General features: G+C 41.4%; 1 protein-coding gene across 1 annotated transcript; it reads right to left on the reverse strand.

The window, feature by feature from the left end:
* Positions 1-80: 80 nt before the first annotated feature.
* Positions 81-9,441, reverse strand: LOC124033920 (RING finger protein 141-like). Its single transcript, XM_046346360.1, has 6 exons — positions 9,322-9,441; positions 4,026-4,211; positions 3,112-3,220; positions 2,751-2,929; positions 2,474-2,581; positions 81-2,364 (listed from the first exon to the last, which is right to left on the reverse strand). The coding sequence occupies exons 2-6, from the start codon at positions 4,160-4,162 to the stop codon at positions 2,214-2,216; spliced, it is 684 nt and encodes a 227-aa protein (XP_046202316.1). The 5' UTR covers positions 4,163-4,211; positions 9,322-9,441; the 3' UTR covers positions 81-2,213.
* Between the last annotated feature and the right edge of the window lie 13,535 nt (positions 9,442-22,976).

Raw genomic sequence — 22,976 nt, forward strand, 5'->3', positions numbered from 1 at the left:
TGCACCTGAAACACAAAGTTGGTCAAATATGAGACTGACAACCACCTGAGGTTGCCAACATGTAATAAAATAAGACAATAGACATAACTGCCCTCTTTATTAGCCTGTTGTTGGTTTATGTTATGAATGTTCAGAGACAGTTCAGTTTATCAATTAACAAGAAAAGACCATAATCATAGTTATCTAGCAAGTTGCATCCTAAACATCCTGAATTAGTCATTCTAAAGTACTCCAGCCAACTACAGGTGCAGTTACAGAGTACATGCTACCACCTATAGGCGACCATAGAACATTGCACTCAAACGCTAAATGCAGTTTGTCTTTCATAAAATTACTAGGCTGTGCGCTTCTGTAAACAACCAGGTTGAACACAGGATATTGATGTAACTGAAGACTGCGTTAGCCCACTGAGCTGAAGCCTTGTTGTTAGCTCTGGTTGCTAACACAAGTCCTCAGGCAAAGTTACTCATCTTGTAAGTGTGGAGCCCTGCTACACGTCTAAAGGACATCAATTATGTTGTGGTGGATTTAGCTTTACTCAAAGACGCACAATAATAATATGATTGTCACAGCGAAATACAAAAGTGTTCAAAAGTGCAATTGGTCAACATTACAAACCCCAAATACTTTGTCAGATTTGGTTAAACATGTTCTGTGGACTAATATTTGTTTAAATATGTTAAATCATTGTTTAACTAAACAGTGAGTAGAGTGCATATACAAAACAGCTTCAATCTTTAGTTACCTAATGGGAATAAAAATATATATATGTGTTATTTTAACATTCACTCACACTTAATAAAAATGACATTATTTATAACATCCAATGCACTGGCCTGGGTATCAGTGATATAATAAATAATTATTGTAAATAATAATGCAGAAGTTTTGTTTTAATTATGTTAAACAGTCATTTAGACTAAAAGCTAAAAATAGTTCATAGAAATCACCTCACCCTAACATGTTGATTAAAGAGAAAATAGAAAGCTTTATCCTGGCTAAAGCATCCATGAGATTATTGTACTTATTTTCACATTTCATGAAATTACAAACCATTCCCACAGAGTGTGTGGATTTCAAGATTAAAGTATTCAGTGATTTATGCGAAGTTCAACAGCAGTTACAGAGCTGCCTATAAGTTATACTAAAACATCTACTATTATCCAGGATTCAAAGCGCAATTCTAAGAGTAGGTATAACCAAGCTGAACGGAAACAATGTGGCCAACTTATTAGGTACACTCATCTAGTACCAGGTCGGACCCTCATTTGCCTCGAGAACAGCCTGAATTTTAAAGGGCATGGAAACGATGCTCAATTGATATTAAGGGACCTAAAGTGTGCCAGGAAAGCATTCCCCACACCATTACACCACCAGCTTGTACTGTTGAGAAAAGGCAGGATGGGGCCATAGACTCATGCTGCTTATGCCAAACCCTGACTCTACCACCAGCATGACGCAACACGCACCAGGATTCGTCGGACCAGGCAGTGTTTTTCCACTCCTCAATTGTCCAGTATTGGTGATCATTTGCCCACTGGAACCACTTCTTCTTGTTTTTAGCTGATAAGAGTGGAACCCGGTGTGGTCGTCTGCTGTAATAGCCCATCTGTGACAAGGACCAACGAGTTGTGCGTTCTGAGATGCTGTTCTGCACACCACTGTTGTACTGCGTTGTTATTTACCCGTTTGTGGCCCACCTGTTAGCTTACATGATTCTTGCCATTCTCCTTCGACCTCTCATCAACGAGCTGTTTTTGACCCCATCCTAACATTCAATCGAACAGAATGCCTCGATGCCTGTCTGCCTGCTTTATATGGCAAGCCACGGCCACGTGACTCACTGTCTGTAGAAACAAACCATTTTCCTGAATGGCGTAGTGTACCTAATAAGCTGGCCACCAAGTGTATATACACACCTTTAAATCTTATATACACATCCACTTTGGAGAGCAATCATGTAAAAATATGAAAAAGTAAAAAAGAGAACATAAAATAAATATAACCAGTGGTTATTGTTAAAAGTGAAGATCATATAGGCACATTTCTATAAAGCAAACTAAATCCTATCTTCATACCCCAAAACTAGGCCAAGGTTTTTTCCTGATGAGGAAAAACTACAGGCCCTACACTAAGTCAGGAAAAACCCCAAACTATTCCCGATGTCAGTTTGTCTGTCACTAGTTTATCAAAGTGTCTTAGTGTTGAGCAGTTTAAGGTCTGTGTGGATGGCCTGCCTCGTCAGCCAGGTTGAGGATATAGGCAGCTACGTCCTCCTCTGTAGGGGCATCAGGCATCACCCACGACTCATTAGCAGCGGTCACTTGCAAGCGGCATATCGGACAATTCCTGCTCTGCCCACTCCTATGAAAACAAACCAATTCATTGAATTGACTCTAATTACCCATGAAAATGGACCTTGTGACAACAGATTTATCTGTGGACTGTTGTGGCTTGTGTCCATCTCTCTTACCACTTGTCAATGCACTTCTGACAGAAGCTATGAGCACAAGGCAGGATGAGGTCAGATTTCCCATCCATGCAGATACAGCACTCTTCCTCATCAGTCAACTGCTTTACCCTGTATGGGAATAAACACAATGGCTTGCATCACAGACAGATCACTCAGCTTCCAGACTTCCTCTTTCTCACAATAGAGTAGAGCAAAGTAATAAATGAGACTTGGAAGGATGGCAACGCAAGACTACACACAGAAATATGAAAGAAAACATACACAGTGATGTACTAACCTGCCCATCCACATGCTGGCCTGACAGGAGTCCCCTGATGGGAGGTTTCCAGACGGGAGCCTGGCACCCTCTGCTGACAGCACCTCTGCTGCCTGGCTGGTAATGTCACGGTACAGCTGAATGAACTGGTACAGGTTCATGATGCGAGACGCCTCCACCATCCCATTCTCTTTGTTGATCTGACAAACCACAGGGCAATAAGACACTTTTCAGTCTCAAAAACATGCACATGCCTTGAACACACATTGCAAATGATAAACAATTTAAGTTTCAAAAACACACACATGCCCCGTAAACAGCTAGCGAGAATGGAGACAAGTCTTATTCATTAGAGACCAACTTCAGTTTGTCCCTCTCTCACCTTGGTACAAACTATCCTCACAGCCACTTTCCACAGAGCAGAGGCGTCCGAGCCAGTCTGGACTTCAAAGATCAGGTGTTTTTGCTGTCCAGCTGCAAGCTTAGCTGTCCTGTCCAGTTCACATTCATGGAGAAACATTGTTTGAATTATTTGACCGTAAGGGAAGGACTCACTAAAGGGAACAATGTAATAGTCATGGAGAAGATTAGGCTCACCCCCACCAATTAAAGGGATGTTTGATTATCATGAGTCATGACATTTTTGCAATATTTTATGATCACTCTTAAAGTTATCTAATAGTTTGTTTTATGCCACTGGTTAAGTGCTGTCGTCCAACCAAAACACTGACATCAAACTACCCTTATTTTCTGTCACCTACTGCCTATGAGAGCTAAAAGCCTACTGATTCAATTCCAGTTGGCCGAGAATGCTCTAGCTAGAGCTGGGACACTAATCGACACCGACCATACCGATCACGTAACGATATCAGCAAAATGCCTGCAATAATAAGTAGCCTATACTATAGAAATGTGAAGTTTGAAATGAAATACATTTTCTATTATGTGTGATTGTTAATGGGACAATTGATAGATACAACCATCAAACTATTAGTAGTAGTTTAAATGATCATTTAAAAAATGTAAACATTCCATTTATCGTCATATCAATTCAGGCAATTTATCGCCGCTCTCTAGCTCTTGACTATGTTCATAATCTGGATCGTGTCAGTTAATAACCAGGGGTGTAATTGGATAATGATCAAGAAGTGCCAGAGGAGGACCAGTATCACTTTTGGGCCTTAGCCTACCATCTGGAAATGAAAGACAGCTATTCTCTTTGCCTACTGACTTATTACAAAGAACAGTGGAAACATGGAGTATATTGACAGTAGGACAAAACATGGTCAGCCTTACATGTCATTGAGCTCTGCCACCCTGCCCAGGAACTCCTCGTAGTTGAGGTAACCGCTGTCTGTTACCAGCCTGGCGTGTTTCATCAGCTTCTCAGGTAGACTGGTCATCACCGCCTGCCCTGAGATCTGCTGGCCCATCCCAACCGCGCTCACACAAAAGCACTATGAGAAGACGGTGCAGGGGGGCCTGACCGGGGGAAACCCAAACAAACACAAGCAAAGTCACCAAGTCATGTACCTACTGTCTAGAGCAGTGGATCCCAAACTTGTTATAGTCTCGTACCCCTTCAAACATTCAACTTCCAGCTGCGTACCCCTCTTGTACAGAGTCAGCATACTCTCAAATGTAGTTTTTTGCCATCATTGTAAGCCTGCCTGCCTGCCTGCCTGCCTGCCTGCCTGCCTGCCTGCCTGCCTGTCAGCCTGTCAGCCACACACACACACAAACACACAATACATTTATTAAACATAAGAATGAGTGAGTTGTCATCACAACCCGGCTCATGGGTAGTGACAAAGAGCTCTTATAGGTCCAGGGCACAAATAATAATATAATAACAATCAATAATTTGGCTCTTTATTTAACCATCTTACATATAAAACCTTATTTGTTCATTGAAAATTGTTAATAACTCAGCACAGAGAAGGGTGTGCTTGAAAGGATGCACATACAGTGCCATGCGAAAGTATTCGGCCCCCTTGAACTTTGCGACCTTTTGCCACATTTCAGGCTTCAAACAAAGATATAAAACTGTATTTTTTTGTGAAGAATCAACAACAAGTGGGACACAATCATGAAGTGGAACGACATTTATTGGATATTTCAAAAAAAAATAACAAATCAAAAACTGAAAAATTGGCCGTGCAAAATTATTCAGCCCCTTTACTTTCAGTGCAGCAAACTCTCTCCAGAAGTTCAGTGAGGATCTCTGAATGATCCAACGTTGACCTAAATGACTAATGATGATAAATACAATCCACCTGTGTGTAATCAAGTCTCCGTATAAATGCACCTGCACTGTGATAGTCTCAGAGGTCCGTTAAAAGCGCAGAGAGCATCATGAAGAACAAGAAACACACCAGGCAGGTCCGAGATACTGTTGTGAAGAAGTTTAAAGCCGGATTTGGATACAAAAAGATTTCCCAAGCTTTAAACATCCCAAGGAGCACTGTGCAAGCGATAATATTGAAATGGAAGGAGTATCAGACCACTGCAAATCTACCAAGACCTGGCCGTCCCTCTAAACTTTCAGCTCATACAAGGAGAAGACTGATCAGAGATGCAGCCAAGAGGCCCATGATCACTCTGGATGAACTGCAGAGATCTACAGCTGAGGTGGGAGACTCTGTCCATAGGACAACAATCAGTTGTATATTGCACAAATCTGGCCTTTATGGAAGAGTGGCAAGAAGAAAGCCATTTCTTAAAGATATCCATAAAAAGTGTCGTTTAAAGTTTGCCACAAGCCACCTGGGAGACACACCAAACATGTGGAAGAAGGTGCTCTGGTCAGACATGGTGGTGGCAGCATCATGGTTTGGGCCTGCTTTTCTTCAGCAGGGACAGGGAAGATGGTTAAAATTTATGGGAAGATGGATGGAGCTAAATACAGGACCATTCTGGAAGAAAACCTGATGGAGTCTGCAAAAGACCTGAGACTGGGATGGAGATTTGTCTTCCAACAAGACAATGATCCAAAACATAAAGCAAAATCTACAATGGAATGGTTCAAAAATAAACATATCCAGGTGTTAGAATGGCCAAGTCAAAGTCCAGACCTGAATCCAATCGAGAATCTGTGGAAAGAACTGAAAACTGCTGTTCACAAATGCTCTCCATCCAACCTCACTGAGCTCGAGCTGTTTTGCAAGGAGGAATGGGAAAAAATGTCAGTCTCTCGATGTGCAAAACTGATAGAGACATACCCCAAGCGACTTACAGCTCCAGAACCAAGTGGAGAACATGTCTGTCAACGATTCTTAGACACCATCATCATTCCTATCCTTAAGTTCCCATCACTTATTATCACAGATTATTATCACTTATAATCGCAGCAAAAGGTGGCGCTACAAAGTATTAACTTAAGGGGGCTGAATAATTTTGCACGCCCAATTTTTCAGTTTTTGATTTGTTAAAAAAGTTTGAAATATCCAATAAATGTCGTTCCACTTCATGATTGTGTCCCACTTGTTGTTGATTCTTCACAAAAAAATACAGTTTTATATCTTTACGTTTGAAGCCTGAAATGTGGCAAAAGGTCGCAAAGTTCAAGGGGGCCGAATACTTTCGCAAGGCACTGTATCTCTGCAATGTTGGGTTGAGAGTCTGTCTTAAATCATTTTCCACACACAGTCTGTGCCTGTATTTAGTTTTCATGCTGTGAGGGCCGAGAATCCACTCTCACATAGGTACGTGGTTGCAAAAGGCATCAGTGTCTTAACAGCGCGATTACTCTGGAGCGCAGCCCAATCCAGAAACCTGGCAGTGGCTAATGATTAACATTAAGATTAACAGTAAGCTTGAGTTCATTTGCACACAAAAAAAAAATCATACAATGATGGAAAGACCTGTGTGTTGTCCTTGTTAATGCAGACAGAGAAGAGCTCCAACTTCTAAATCATAGCCTCAATTTTGTCCCACACATTGAATATAGTTGTGGAGAGTCCCTGTAATCCTAGACTCAGATCATTCAGGCTTGTCTCTCAATTTAAAAAAAAACGTTGCCCCTTGATAACCAGCTTCGGTAAGTTGTAAAAGCGTTACATGGTCGCTGCCCATATCATTGCAAAGTGCAGAAATTACATGAGTGTTCAGCGGCCTTGCGTTAACAAATTTAACCATTTTCCCTGTAGTGTCCAAAACGTCTTTCAAGCTGTCAGGCATTCTCTTGGCAGCAAGAGCCTCTCGGTGGATGCTGCAGTGTACCCAAGTGGCGTTGGGAGCAACTGCTTGCACACATGTTACCAGTTAACTATGTCTCCCTATCACGCCATCAGTACAGATACCAACATGAGCAGCAGCTACATTTGGCAACATACGGACTGTTAGTGGAATTCCCGTGAGAGAGTAATGGTTAATGTGATTGAATGTTAATTATTTGACTAGGCTAACTGTATTTGACATTGTGTTGTTATTTCACTGAACAACTAGATGGTTTAATTTAATGTGGCAGTGAAACGAGGCTACTCTGGCGAGAAAAAAAAAACTCACCCAAATATATAGCCCCATTAGAAAATGTAAATGGACTGTTTGAAAATGTGATTTATTTTTTCTGACTCACATTTTTTTTGCCGTACTCCCAACGGCATTGCGCATACCCCTGTAAATGGCTCATGTTCCTCTCCTCCCCATGGCAAAATAAGTAGAATTCCATGACATTAGCTATAAAATTTCTAAATCTTCTCTCCGCCCCATTGCAAAATGCGTAGAATTTGAGATATTAAATAACCTTAGTCATTTTGTAAACATATCTAAAGGGATGGACAGCTAGGTAACTTTACTTTCAATGCATTGACATGGCAATATAATGTTACAATTACTGTTATATCCACTTGAATATTGAGGCAGTTAGAGCTGCACAAAACAGCCATACCGGGCTAGCTAGTTACTTGCACAGAATTGATAGGTTTATATATCAAAGATAAGTTTAAGTTAATGTGTCCAGAAAAACTTCATCACCAATATCAACGTTACAATAGTAACTATCACTAATGATGTCAGGACTGTTATGTAATCAACTCAAACATCAGTTAACACGGTGGCTTCAATTTGTCACTTTGTAACTATAACATTGTTAAGATTCCTTGATAAGATTCCTACAAAATGATCTGCTTTTCATAGACAAGTATTCTTAGCGTGGTCGTTAATAAATAAACCATTTTTCCCCACATAGGTATTTCATCTGGAACAATACGGATATTTTGTATAGAAGTAAAGTCTATTTTTTAAGAAATGGTTTAATAATCATATCCTGCTGGTGAGTCAACTTTTTAATGCAGAAGGATAGTTACTCAATTATGAGGAATTTTTACCTCATTATAATAATATAATAATAATAATATAATAATATATGCCATTTAGCAGACGCTTTTATCCAAAGCGACTTACAGTCATGTGTGCATACATTCTACGTATGGGTGGTCCCGGGGATCGAACCCACTACCCTGGCGTTACAAGCGCCATGCTCTACCAACTGAGCTACAGAAGGACCACAACACCTAGAGAGTTTGCCATAGTCTTTGATGCTATTCCATCTGGAACTCTCATGTTGTTTAGAGGTGTAACCAGACCTCACCTTCCTGACCTGCCCTTGCTTGATCCAGTTGTCGCTCCAATAGTAAACATGTGTTTCTCCTTGCGCCCTCAGAATAACAGATCTATACGTGCTTAATTTCAAAAGGGATATTGTATCCATTCCTTATGTCACAACTTACTGAAATTCTTGTCAATAATATCGGAAAAAAAAGTATGGTTATTACCACATAAATACCTGCTTGTTAACAAGGTCAAAGAGGTCTAATTCAGAATGATCTGTAAGTATTACATGAAGACACTCAGACATGAACAGTACTTTTTATGTTGAGCATCCAGAAACAGTTTCTACATGTAAAGAAATTATGGAAAGATATTCATAGTTGAATAATTGTTAATATTCTTGATTACTTGTTTTTTTTTTAAATGGGAGAACGTTCTGCTTCCTTAACTATGGACAGGATAAAGAAAAACAATTCTCAATCTAATTGTGCTAATGGAAAACTCATATTGATAAATATGTAAATTCACTTGTAATTAACCACTCTCCCGTGTTTTCTATAAGGAATTCGAGCAGTACATTAAACCATTCTACATTTTTCTAATAAGAAAGCTGCTAAAACAATCAATGTGTGCATCTTTTAATGTATTTGTATAATCTGTAATTTGTTGTACCCCCCTAGCATATGTTATCAATGTATGTTTGTATATTTCTTGTATGCATACTGGTTTTTCTGCACTAAAATCAAATGTGACCAAAAAAAATAATTACAAAAACGTCAGTTAGCAAGCTAGCTAGCGTAGTTTGCCTTGAAACGAAAACTTGCTGTCACACGAAAGGCTTGCCCAGCCTTTGGCATTTTATCTACAGTACTGTATCTGGCACATGCATCGCACTAATTATTTACGTTAGCTAACTAACGTTATCAAAATGTATTTATTGGTAGGCTCAGATGCTAACTTAGATAGCTAACGCTAGCTAAGATAAAAACACAAGCCCATATAAGAAAATCAGTCTACATTTGGTGACAACAGTTCAGCTTACCTGGAATTGCTACGTATCAACATCGATATTTCGCAAACCACATGCAATCAGCAACGATTATTTTGTTTGAGTGTCTGTGTTGTGGTTTTTGTGTGCTGGCAAGCCTGTCGCAGAATGATGACGAAAGAAAATAGTACGCAAACGTCGCACTGGATTTTTGATGCAGATCACTGGTGGCTCTCAAACAAAATTACTGCCAACTCAATTAATTAATTAATGTGTTCTTAAATAAATAAATAACTGGAATAGTAATAAAAACATGGACAGGCAAACATTTTGCACAATATTTTTTATGTTTGTGTATATTAGTATTTTGTAACTAAGCAAATTCATGAATGTAGGCTACAACAGAGAAGAGCCAAAGCGAGAGGGTAAGCAGCAATGCCAGACATCAACTATGGGCCCACTGTGCCACCATCAGGATGTTGTTTTACACATTGCCTTAGGACAAGTTACTTCTCTACTGTTTACCATGCTTGCCAAATATCAGAACTCCAAATCAAACTTCATGCAATATAATGTTTTGGACCATTTTCAATTATGTTTATAACTTTAAAACATATTCTTCTACAGAACCGGAAAGTTTACAGAACCAGAAAGTTTTGGGCAGAAATTGCTGCCCAAAACATGCTTCACAGAGTTCACAGACACATCAACTGTTCAGAGGAGACTACGTGAATCAGGCCTCCATGTTCAAAGTGCTGCAAAGAAACCAATAAGAAGAAGACAAGCAATGGACATTAGAGCGGTGGAACTCTGTCCTTTGGTCTGATGAGTCCAAATTTGGGTGACACTGATTTATTTGGAATTCAAGGCACTCTTAAGCAGCATGGCCACCACAGCATTCTGCAGCCATACGCCATTCCATCTTGTTTGGGCTTAGTGGGACTATCATTTGATTTTCAACAGGAAAATGACCCAACACACCTCCAGGCTGTGTAAGGGCTATTTGACCAAGAAGGAGAGTGATGGAGCGCTGCATCAGATGACCTGGCCTCCACAATAACCTGGCCTCAACCCAATTGAGATGGTTTGGGATGAGTTGGACTGCAGAGTGAAGGAAAAGCAAGGTGTTTGTAATGTTTGGTATGCTCTATTTTATTATTTAACTAGGCAAGTCAGCTAAGAACAAATTATTTACAATGACAGCCTACCAAAAGGAAAAAGGCCTCCTGCAGGACAGAGTCTGGGATAAAAATGTAAAAAAGACAAATCACAAGAGAGGTAACACCACATAAAGAGAGACCTAAGACAACATAGCATGGCAGCAACACACCACATGGTAGCAACACAAGGCATCAGCACAAAACATGGTACAAGCATTGGGCACAGACAACAACACTTAGGGCAAGGTAGATATATACATAGTGTATATATACATTCAAATACAACACAGTCATGGGAAGCACAAATAAAACATTACATATCACTCAGAAAAATAAATTTCTCCACAAATAAGTCCCCAATCAGTACTTTGAATTGCACAAACAGCACCAGAACATCCTCGCTTGAAAATCATTTTCAGGTCTTGCTATAGATTCAAGTAGATTTTACCTTTTACTGCAGTGGGCTAAATCAGGGTCAGTGTTTTTTGGTAGTCAAATAAATATACTTTGAAACAAAAGTATACACCTCACACATGATCATGTCACACACTGATCTGTTTCACTTGTCCTCATTATTGTCTTATCCCCCTCCAGGTGTCGCTTGTTTTCCCCAGTGTATTTATCCCTGTGTTTCCTTTCTCTCTGTGCCAGTTCGTCTTGTATGTTCCTAGTCGACCAGCGGTTTTTCCGGTCTCCTGCTTTTTGCTATTCTTCTTTTTCTAGTCCTCCCCATTTTGACCCTTGCTTGTTTCTGGACTCTGTGTCTACCTGCCTTGACCATGACCATACCTCCTGGACCCTGATCTGGTTTTGACCTCTTGCCTGTCCACAACCTTTATCTTGCCAACTCCTTTTGGATTAATAAACATTGTTAAATTTCAACCATCTGGGTCTCGCCTTGATAGATTATGGGATTAAAAGAATACACATGTACCACGTCGGACAGTTAATGTATTGAAATTTGAGTTTGCATCCCAATATTACACATCGTAGAAGACAAATACAATGCCTTCAGAAAGTATTGTGATTGGACATGATTTCGAAAGGCACACACCTGTCGATGCATCTTATAGCAAAGTGTCTAAATACTTATGTAAATAAGGTATTTCAGTTTTTTTTATTTGTAATACATTTGCAAAATTTCTAAAAACCTGCTTTCAATTTATCATTATGAGGTATTGTGTGTTGATTGAGGACAAAATTAATTTAATACATTTTAGAATAAGGTTGTAAAGTAACAAAATGTGTAAAAGGGGAATGGGTCTGAATACTTTCCGAAGACACCGTAGTCATGATTTATGTATTATCTTTAAAGTTTCCACCGACGCCCCTGTATAAAACATAGCCATAATCCTGGGGCTGCTTTAGCACGCAGTATGCTCTTACAGGCTGTGATTATGACACAACGCCCACTCAGGTGAACCAATCAAAAAGCTTTGCAGAAACTCCCTGCCCTTTCCTGTTCTTCCTAAACAGGAAACCTCTCTCTTTACACCATTTAAAGGTGCAAAATGCAGAAATTTCTCCTCCATTTCCTGGTTGCTGAAATTATAATAGTTGGCTTAATTTTAGTTTGTGACAAAACAAGCAAATGTAGAGAATCATTATACCATCTAAACCGCTGTGAAATATCTTTTCAATAACCAAAAATATATTTTCAGGAGATTGAATCTGGTGTACGAAATCGAAAGTAAAGAATGGGAAGCATAGAAATAGTGTACATAAAACAGATACTGTATACAGCTTCTTAGACTTGCTTTCAATGAGAATGACAGATCTATAACTTACATTTCAATGTGAATTTGGTTAGATCGGCAAAAAAGTTACATATTGCAGCTTTAAAGGGATAATTCATCCAAATTACAAAATGACATATTGGTTTCCTTTGGAAAAAATGCTAATATCAATACCAGGACTTAGAAAGGATTTGTGCCACAATTTTCTGCATATGTGTTGTTCTTTCGACACCATTGAAAATCTGTGGTTTGATTTGAAGAGGGCAGTAAGCGCAGACAAAGGATATCAAGGATCTGAAAAGATTCTGTATTGAGGAATGGTCTAAGATCCCTCCCAATGTGTTCTCCAATCTCATAAAACATTTTAGAAAAAGGCTCAGTGTTGTTTTCCTTGCAAGGGGAGTATTGAAAAAAGGGGATCAAATCATTTTTAGCCCATAAAAAATAAACAATGTATCACTTGTTAAACAAAATCTCTTTCTCTGGATATAATTGTCAAGCCCATTCAAAAGTTTAGGGGACAGGACACTGAATTATACACATTGTATTACTTTCAGATATAACGAAAAGTCTGTAAAAAAATAATACGTGCTAAAGTTTGCAGTTTTTGTCAAGGTAGAAAATTTATATCTGTTGACGTTTTAAAAGTCCAATTAAGTGAAGGGTTAAATCCAGCAGGCCTTTTTATATTATACATTATATTCAAAGCATTCATTTGAAATCCTTGGATTGCTTTCGGTAATTTCTCATTCACGTTGGCCTACATAAAAGAGAAAAATGCATGGCTAACATCCATTCAGTATTCCATTCCTAAACTAAAACTAGAGGCTAAAGTTTAAACCAAACTAAACTATACTCGAAACGAACTAATCATTTCTCATTTATAAAATATAATTTATTTGGATTTAATTGAATCACAAACCATTATCCTATGCATTCCTCAGCAGTTTGATGTGTCATTGGTGCATGTGTTTCTTTTTCATTTAAAATTCATTGCTAAATTCATTACTGCAATCATGGAGCAAAACTCATTTTCATGCTCAAAGAGCCAATACAGCATCTAAGAGCCTGGCAGGGGCGAGAATCTGGGAGGTGATTGGTCCATTTAAATGTTTTGGCCATAGTAGCCTGCCAACAGAAAGCGTTGTCTCATTTCAATGTTCTCCCCAGCTTGTAGAATGGCGAGTGGATTAGATGGAGCCCCTAATTATTTTGGCTTTAGTTCTGGATTAACCCTCTGTACTGTCGACTTCAATTCACACTCCCCATTTGATGAAATGTGAACTGACATAAATACCGTGGCTCAGTTTCAATCCGATTATGCAGTTAAATCACCTCAATGCTAACCCAAGCATAGGACGCTGGCAGGCCTCCTTTCTACCACTCCTGCTAACAAGTGACAGCCCCTCCCCAGAACACAGGGACCCACGCTACCTCGGCATAGCCCCACGCTACACCCTTCACCCTGCATGAATGGGGCCCATTCAGTGAGGTGACGCACACAATGCACTGAATCAACCTAAATATTGTTTTATGAGCAGCAAATAGGTGGCACCCTGTAAAGAAAACTCCCGTCCTTGGAGTGATGGAATTTCCACACTTCTTAAAAGGGGTTAACAGAATAGAATAAATAGGAGAAGCTGTTACAATGGCAAGTCTTGTGTCCCTGCACCAAAGAACAAAACCGGGTAGGGAACAACAAGGAGGTAGTCTAAAAGAACCACATTTTCTGGGTATTGCTCAACCTCAAATTCATTTAGCAGCAATACGTTTCCCAGGTTTGAGTGGACAATGGCCTCTCAGTATGGCAAAGCGTTAGGCCAGTTGATGAGGTATATCTGTGTGTGGATGTCTATGAGCTGCGGTGGGAAACAGGTTTTTTCCCACATGTTGTCTATACATATCCATGGTGGTGTGGGTCTGGGGTTACAGGGGAATCCTGAGAGTAACAAAGCTCATGAGAACCCTTTTTTAATATCCCACTAACGTTAGCAAATGTTGTCATTTACAGCTTTTGAGTTAAGATTTTTATTAAATTCACATTATTTCTTGAATAAAAATATGTTGCTGAAGTTTGAAGTGTATACCACCACGTCAGTATCACTTATTATTATTTAAGTTATTTAATATTTTATTGTTTTCATAATGTGGGCATAAGTTAACAACTGGAATCTTTCTCTGAATACTTAGAGTCATATTTATGAGGAGGAGCTTATGCTGGATCTAAATGTCTGTAAGGGTCGTTTCATGTCATTTCAACAAGCCACCACACCCACCATCTCAGATTGTTCTGAAATCATTTCTGTAGTAAGAAACGGATAAGATTAGCATTCCTGCAACATTAATTTGTAGAAATATAATTTAATCCCTGAGGAATTAAGCTAAATGATTGCACCCAAATTGGCCATTTTAATTGATAGGATTCATATAATATTCAATAAAATACTATATAGTACCTAATATCCAATTTGGAACAAAAAAAGGTATAATATTCAGTAAGACATGAGAAATCCACAGACATTGTAAAAAGCCACCCACGGACCCCCCACACCCCATGACAATCCCACCTAACAACCAGTAAACAGTATCACATCTCAGTGTTCGACAATTAGTATGACGCTGCGGCTTTGATTATTGTTTCTTCATCCTTTGTAATGTATTCTCAGTGAATTTGGTGGTGGTTTTTTCCCCTGTTCGAGAAGTTAGTCATTGAAGTTGTTAGGTTTATGTCCCATCCTGCACCCTGATATGACCAGGCTCTGAACACTAGATGGTGCTGCTCCTGCTATGTTAAAGGGATAGTTCACCCAAATTACATATTAGTTTCCTTAATCTGTAAGCAGTTTATGGTCAAGTTATGACAGCAACCCATGCTCTGTTTTGGTTAAGGTTCATGTCCACATCCCTGTTCAACCCCAGCCCTAGCCTCAACAACAACCCTAACTCTAAGCCTATAGCTTCATGCCCACATCCTGGTTCAACCCTAACTGTAGCGTCTACCACAACTGTAACCCTAGCTTCATGCCCACATCCTGGTTCAACCCTAACTGTAGCGTCTACCACAACTGTAACCCTAGCTTCATGCCCACATCCTGGTTCAACCCTAACTGTAGCGTCTACCACAACTGTAACCCTAGCTTCATGCCCACATCCTGGTTCAACCCTAACTGTAGCGTCTACCACAACTGTAACCCTAGCTTCATGCCCACATCCTGGTTCAACCCTAACTGTAGCGTCTACCACAACTGTAACCCTAGCTTCATGCCCACATCCTGGTTCAACCCTAACTGTAGCGTCTACCACAACTGTAACCCTAGCTTCATGCCCACATCCTGGTTCAACCCTAACTGTAGCGTCTACCACAACTGTGACCCTAGCTTCATGTTCACATTCGGGTTCAATCATTTACATTACATTTACATTTAAGTAATTTAGCAGACGCTCTTATCCAGAGCGACTTACAAATTGGTGCATTCACCTTATGACATCCAGTGGAACAGCCACTTTACAATAGTGCATCTAAATCTTTTAAGGGGGGTGAGAAGGATTACTTTATCCTATCCTAGGTATTCCTTAAAGAGGTGGGGTTTCAGGTGTCTCCGGAAGGTGGTGATTGACTCCGCTGTCCTGGCGTCGTGAGGGAGTTTGTTCCACCATTGGAACCATTGGCAGCTCCGTCTTGCCGAAGTTCAGCTTGAGGTGGTGATCCGTCATCCACACTGATATGTCTGCCAGACATGCAGAGATACAATCCCAACATTACTGTAGCTTCAGCCACAAACCTAACCCAAACCCAAACCTAAATCTAACCTTAACTTCAGTATTCTATTTCCAAGAAATGCCAGACATTAGGCTTGTTCTCGAAATGACCTTCCTGGAATCTATCAGCAGAGGGCGTACTTATCATTTTTCATTCAGTGTTTGGACATTGAAATGACAATAATCCGCAATTGACATTTTCATGAGATTTGGTAAATACTTAAGTTGAAACTCTTTCAAAAAGTACAGCAAAAATAATATTTATGGAGTGAATACTGATATGAGACAGACTACTAATTACACATTGGAGTCACCTTAGATGTTAGTAGTAATATATATATATTAACCGTAGTAAGAAAAAAATATGCATTGCAAGTCTATGCGACACTGTACAGGCCAATGTGCTACATCAACCTGCTGTAAAAATAGATATATTTCTACAAAACATAACAATGTGTAATTTCATAGTGTCTAATGACACCCCACTGGCAAAAAAGCTGAAATCTGATTTTCCTGAGAGGGTGCATTTCTATCCTTGAAGAGAATTGACTTTTAGGAACAAAGATAGTAAGAATGAATCATCAATGCAACAGTCAGAATTCAGGATCCCCACTGGCCACAGAGTAGGAAGCTGACCAGTATTTGCTGAGCCTTGGCTCTGGGTCTTTAGCCCAAGCAGTCACTAATTGCCTGCTCAAGAAAGGGAAATGTTGTGGTATTGTTCCTGTCAGTGGGCAGTAATTGCAGTGAGCAGTAGGGAACAGGCTGCTGTAGAGTTTCATGTTGATTCATTGCCATTCATTGATCATTGGACTAAGTGGATGGTGACGTTCTGCATGGTGTCTTACATGCGTTATCCACTTTAATGTTCCCAAACACACAGTCATAAATACGCTGCCATTCATCTGCCTTGTATTTCTGAAAACAAACACATTACAATGTAATAGATTTCAAAATTCAGATAGGATTCACTCAGTCTCTAGCTCCTCCTGAAGGGAGAATCAACAGGTACCACTACTGTTGTTGGCATAATGAATATGTAGAATGAATAGCCATCTCTCCAGCTGGCTGCTTCCTCTGTCTAAAGCAACTGTCAGACTTTTTAAGTCTTTAGTCATATTACGGTATACTAATGTTTTAAAAAATTGGAACACGAAGCCTAAATTAAACGTGCTTATTTATATAAAGAATGTGAGTTTGGGTGTTTGAAGTTATTAGATGTTAAAGTATTAAACCTCTCACTAAAAGCTTCACTCATACATAGGTTATACTTAAACCTGAACTGGGCGGCAGGTAGCCAGCGATTAAGAGCATTGAGTCAGTAGCTGAAAGGTCGTTGGTTTGAATTCCAAGCCGACTAGGTGAAAAATCTGTTGATGTGCCTTTGAGCAAGGCTCTTAACCCTAATTGCTCCTGTAAGTCGCTCTGCATAAGAGTGTCTGCTAAATTACATTCTATTCTATTAATTGGTTCTCTAGTAAATTACTAAAACATGACTCTGTAAAAAAATATTACATCTTGTCATTTTCAATTAATTCTTGAACAAGCCATAAAATCTGGTTACAATTTATATTGTATTCTCCAGAAAAGACAGAACAAATATTGCATTAAATACAATATATGGTTAAACTCAAACACACTGATTGATATATATATATATATATATACCCTACCGGTCAAAAGTTTTAGAACACCTACTCATTCAAGGGTTTTCTTATTTTTACTATTTTCTACATTGTAGAATAATAGTGAAGACATCAAAACTATGAAATAACACATAAGGAATCATGTACTAACCAAAAAGGTTAAACAAATCCAAATATAATTTATATTTGAGATTCTTCAAATTGCCACCCAGCAAAGCGGCCTTGATGACAGCTTTGCACATTCTCAGCATTCTTTCAACAGCTTCATGAGGTAATCACCTGGAATGCATTTAAATTGACAGGTGTGCCTTGTTAAAAGTAAATATGTGGAGTTTATTTCCTTCTTAATGCGTCTGAGCCAATCAGATGTGTTGTGACATGGTAAGGGTTATACAGAAGATAGTCCTCATTGGTAAAGACGAAGAATAGCTCAAATATGCAAAGAGAAATGACAGTCCATCGTTACTTTAAGACATGAAAGTCAGTCAATATGGAACATTTCAAGTACTCTGAATGTGCAGTTGTAAAAACCATCAAGCTCTATGATGAAACTGGCTCTCATGAGCACCACCACAGGGATGGAAGACCCAGAGTTACTTCTGCTGCAGAGGATATGTTCATTAGGGTTACCAGCCTCAGAAATTGCAGCCCAAATAATTGCTTCACAGAGTGCAAGTAAAAGACACATCTTAACATCAACTGTTCAGAAGACACTGTGAATCAAATCAACTTGTCACGTTAATTTGTCAAGTGCACCAAATACAACAGGTGAAATGCTTACTTACAAGCCCTAAGCAACAGTGCAATTTTTCAGGAAAAAATAGGTATTAGGTAAACAAAAGATAAGTAAAGAAATAACATTTAAAAAACAGTGAAATGAAAGTAAAAGTAACAGTTGTGAGGCTATATATCAAATCAAATCAAATCAAATCAAATTTATTTATATAGCCCTTCGTACATCAGCTGATATCTCAAAGTGCTGTACAGAAACCCAGCCTAAAACCCCAAACAGCAAACAATGCAGGTGTAAAGGTGGTACCGGTAGAGAGTCAATGTGCGGGGGCACCGGTTAGTCGGGCTAATTGAGGTAATATGTACATGTAGCTATAGTTAAAGTGACTATGCATAAATGATAAACAGAGAGTAGCAGCAGCGTAAAAGAGGGGGTCGGGGGGGTGGTGGGACACAATGCAAATAGTCCGGGTAGCCAATGTGCGGTTAGTCGGGCCAATTGAGGTAATATGGACATGAATGTATAGTTAAAGTGACTATGCATAGATGATAAACAGAGAGTAGCAGCAGTGTAAAAGAGTGTTTGGGGGAAGAGTGGGGGGATACAATGCAAATAGTAGCCAGTTCAGGGGTAAAAGGCTTGAGGGTAAAAGCTGTTGAGAAGCATTTTGGTCCTAGACTTGGCGCTCAGGTACCACTTGCAGTGGCGGTTCTAGACCATTTCAACTGGGGGGGCCAAGCTGGGGCCAGTTGTACTGTTAGAGGGGCCAGTGACATTAGACGTTATTGTTGTCATCGTTTTCTTCACTGCATTGCAGGCATTAGCAGGCAAAAGACCATGTTCATAATCATCATCGTTGCCACTGTCTAATAACGGATTTTAAAAAAGAAAGATAGCAATACTTAGTTATGTAAAAATTATTTCATACTCCACATTTAGGGGGGCCACAAGGGGGTCCAAAATTGTTGTCACAGGGGCAATGCCCCCCCCCACCCCAGAACCACCACTGACCACTTGCCATGCGGTAGCAGAGAGAACAGTCTATGACTGGGGTGGCTGGGGTCTTGACAATTCTTAGGGCCTTCCTCTGACACTGCCTGGTGTAGAGGTCCTGGATGGTAGGCAGTTTAGCCCCAGTGATGTACTGGGCCATACGCACTACCCTCTGTAGTGCCTTGCAGTGATGCAACACGTCAGGATGCTCTCGATGGTGCAGCTGTAGAACTTTTTGAGGATCTGAGGACCCATGCCAAATCTTTTCAGTCTTCTGAGGGGGAATAGGTTTTGTCGTGCCCTCTTCACGACTGTCTTGGTGTGTTTGGGCCATTCTAGTTTGTTGGTGATGTGGACACCAAGGAACTTGAAGCTCTCAACCTGCTCCACTATAGCCCCGTCGATGAGAATGGGGGCGTGCTTGGTTCTCCTTTTCCTGTAGTCCACAATCATCTCCTTTGTCTTGATTACGTTGAGGGATAGGTTGTTATTCTGGCACCACCCGGCCAGGTCTCTGACCTCCTTCCTATATGCTGTCTCATCGTTGACGGTGATCAGGCCTACCACTGTTGTATCATCGGCAAACCTAATGATGATGTTGAAGTCGTGCCTTGCCATGTAGTCGTGGGTTAACAGGGAGTACATTTACATTTTACATTTAAGTCATTTAGCAGACGCTCTTATCCAGAGCGACTTACAAATTGTACAGGACTGAGGGGCCAATGAGGGGCTCCAGTGTTGAGGATCAGTGTGGCAGATGTGTTGCTACCTACCCTCACCACCTGGGGATGGCCCATCAGGAAGTCCAGAATCCAGTTGCAGAGGAAGGTCTTTAGTCCCTGGGTCCTTTGCTTAGTGATGAGCTTTGAGGGCACTATGGTGTTGAATACTGAGCTGTAGTCAATGAATAGCATTCTCAGGTAGGTGTTCCTTTTGTCCAGGTGGGAAAGGGCAGTGTGGAGTGCAATAGAGATTGCATCATCTGTGGATCTGTTTGAGCGGTACGCAAATTGGAGTGGGTCTAGGGTTTCTGGGATAATGGTGTTAATGTGGGCCATTACCAGCCTTTCAAAGCACTTCATGGCTACGGACGTTAGTGCTACGGGTCTGTAGTCATTTAGGCAGGTTACCTTAGTTCGCTTGGGCACAGGGACTATGGTGGTCTGCTTGAAGCATGTTGGTATTACAGACTCAACCAGAGACATGTTGAAAATGTCAGTGAAGACACCTGCCAGTTGGTCAGCACATGCCCGGAGCACACGTCCTGGTAATCCGTCTTGCGCAGCGACCTTGTGAATGTTAACCTATTTAAAGGTCTTACTCACGTCGGCTACGGAGAGCGTGATCACACAGTCGTCCGGAACATCTGATTCTCTCATGCATGCCTCAGTGTTGCTTGCCTCAAAGCAGAGAAGTGGTAGGCTCGTGTCACTGGGCAGCTTGCGTCTTTTCTTCCCTTTGTAGTCTGTAATAGTTTGCAGGCTCTGCCACATCCGACGAGCATCGGAGCCGGAGTAGTACGATTCAATCTTAGTCTTGTATTGGCGCTTTGCCGGTTCGTCAGAGGGCATAGCAGGATTTCTTATAAGCTTCCGGGTTAGAGTCCCGCACCTTGAAAGTGGCAGCTCTACCCTTTAGCTCAATGCAAATGTTGCCTGTAATCCATGGCTTCTTGTTGGGATATGTACGTACAGTTACTGTTGGGACGACATCCTCTATGCACTTATTGATAAAGCCAGTGACTGATGTGGTGTACTCCTCAATGCCATTGGAAGAATCCCGGAACATATTCCAGTCTGAGCTAGCAAAACAGTCCTGTAGTTTAGCATCTGCTTCATCTGACCACTTTTTTTATAGATCGAGTCATTGGTGCTTCTTGCTTTAATTGTTGCTTGTAAGCAGGAATCAGGAGGATAGAATTCTGGTCAGATATGCCAAATGGAGGGTGAGGGAGAGCTTTGTACATGTCTCTGTGTAACGTCGTTCTTCGTTTGTCGAAAGAGAGTCGGACCGAAATGCAGCGTGGTTGTTACTCATGTTCTTTAACGAATGAAATGACAATACATGAAAATAACGTAATATACAAAATACAAAACAACAAACGGAACGAGAAACCTATTACAGCCTATCTGGTGAAACTACACAGAGACAGGAACAATCACCCACGAAATACAAAGCCAAACTCAGGCTACCTAAATACGGTTCCCAATCAGAGACAACGAGAATCACCTGACTCTGACTGAGAACCGCCTCAGGCAGCCAAGCCTATACAACACCCCTAATCAGCCGCGATCCCAAATACTACAAACCCCAATACGAAAATACAATAACATAAACCCATGTCACACCCTGGCCTGACCAAATAATATAACGAAAACACAAAATACAATGACCAAGGCATGACAGAACCCCCCCCCCCCCTAAGGTGCGGACCCCGGACGCACCTCAAAACCATAGGGAGGGTCCGGGTGGGCGTCTGTCCATGGTGGCGGTTCCGGCTCGGGACGTGGACCCCACTCCATGAATGTCCTAGTTCCTCCCCTTCACGTCCTGGGATAATCCACCCTCGCCGCCGACCATGGCCTAATAGTCCTCACCCAGAACCCCACTGAACTGAGGAGCAGCTCGTGACTGAGGCAGCTCATGACTGAGGGGCAGCTCGGGACTGAGGGGCAGCTCGGGACTGAGGGGCAGCTCGGGACTGAGGGGCAGCTCAAGACTGAGGGGCAGCTCGAGACTGAGGGGCAGCCCGGAACTGAGGGGAAGCCCAGTACTGAGAGAAAGCCCAGTACTGAGAGGAAGCCCAGTACTGAGAGGAAGCCCAGTACTGAGAGGAATCCCAGTACTGAGATGAAACTCAGGTAGGTAGTAGGCTCCGTTAGATCCTGGCTGGCTGGCGGATCTGGAAGATTCAGGTTGACTAGCAGATCTGGAAGATTCTGGTTGACTGGCAGATCTGGTAGAATCTGGTTGACTGGCAGATCTGGTAGAATCTGGTTGACTGGCAGATCTAGAAGATCATGGCTGACTGGCAGATCTAGCTGCTCTATGCAGTCTGGCAGATCTGGAAGAGACTGGTTGACTGGCAGATCTAGAAGATCATGGCTGACTGGCGGATCTAGCTGCTCTATGCAGGCTGACAGCTCCTTGCAGACTGACAGCTCTGACTGCTCCATGCAGGCTGACAGCACCCTGCAAACTGGCAGCTCCTTGCAGACTGACAGCTCCTTGCAGACTGACAGCTCCTTGCAGACTGGCAGCTCTATGCAGACTGACAACTCTGGCTGCTTCATGCAGACTGACAGCTCTGGTTACTTCATGTAGATTGACAGCACCTTGCAGACTGACAGCTCCCTGCAGATTGTCAGCTCAGGCTGCTCCGAACAGGCAGGAGGCTCCGGCAGCGCTGTAGAGGAAGAAGGCTCTGATAGGGCTGAACAGGCGGGAGACTCCGACAGCACAGGAGGGAAGGAAGGCTCTGATAGCGCTGAACAGACAGGAGACTCCGGTAGCGCAGGAGAGGAGAAAGGCTCCGACAGCGCTGGAGAGGCGGGAGACTCCGACAGCGCAGGAGGGAAGGAAGGCTCTGGCTGTGCTGAACAGGCGAGGCGCACAGAAGGCCTGGTGCGTGGTGCTGGAACTGGTGCTACAGGATCGAGGACACGCACAGGAAGCCTGGTGC

This window comes from Oncorhynchus gorbuscha, linkage group LG01 (genome assembly GCF_021184085.1).
Source record: "Oncorhynchus gorbuscha isolate QuinsamMale2020 ecotype Even-year linkage group LG01, OgorEven_v1.0, whole genome shotgun sequence".
NCBI lineage: Eukaryota > Metazoa > Chordata > Actinopteri > Salmoniformes > Salmonidae > Oncorhynchus > Oncorhynchus gorbuscha.

Bases quoted from the DNA above. Each gene is read 5' to 3' on its own strand.
- LOC124033920 (XM_046346360.1), bottom strand. From the start codon at position 4,162: ATGGGCCAGCAGATCTCAGGGCAGGCGGTGATGACCAGTCTACCTGAG. The intron at 3,221-4,025 runs GTAAGGCTGACC...TGAACTGGACAG, and splicing joins GTGGCAGAGCTCAATGACAT to GACAGCTAAGCTTGCAGCTG. The intron at 2,930-3,111 runs GTGAGAGAGGGA...GTGGTTTGTCAG, and splicing joins TGAGGATAGTTTGTACCAAG to ATCAACAAAGAGAATGGGAT.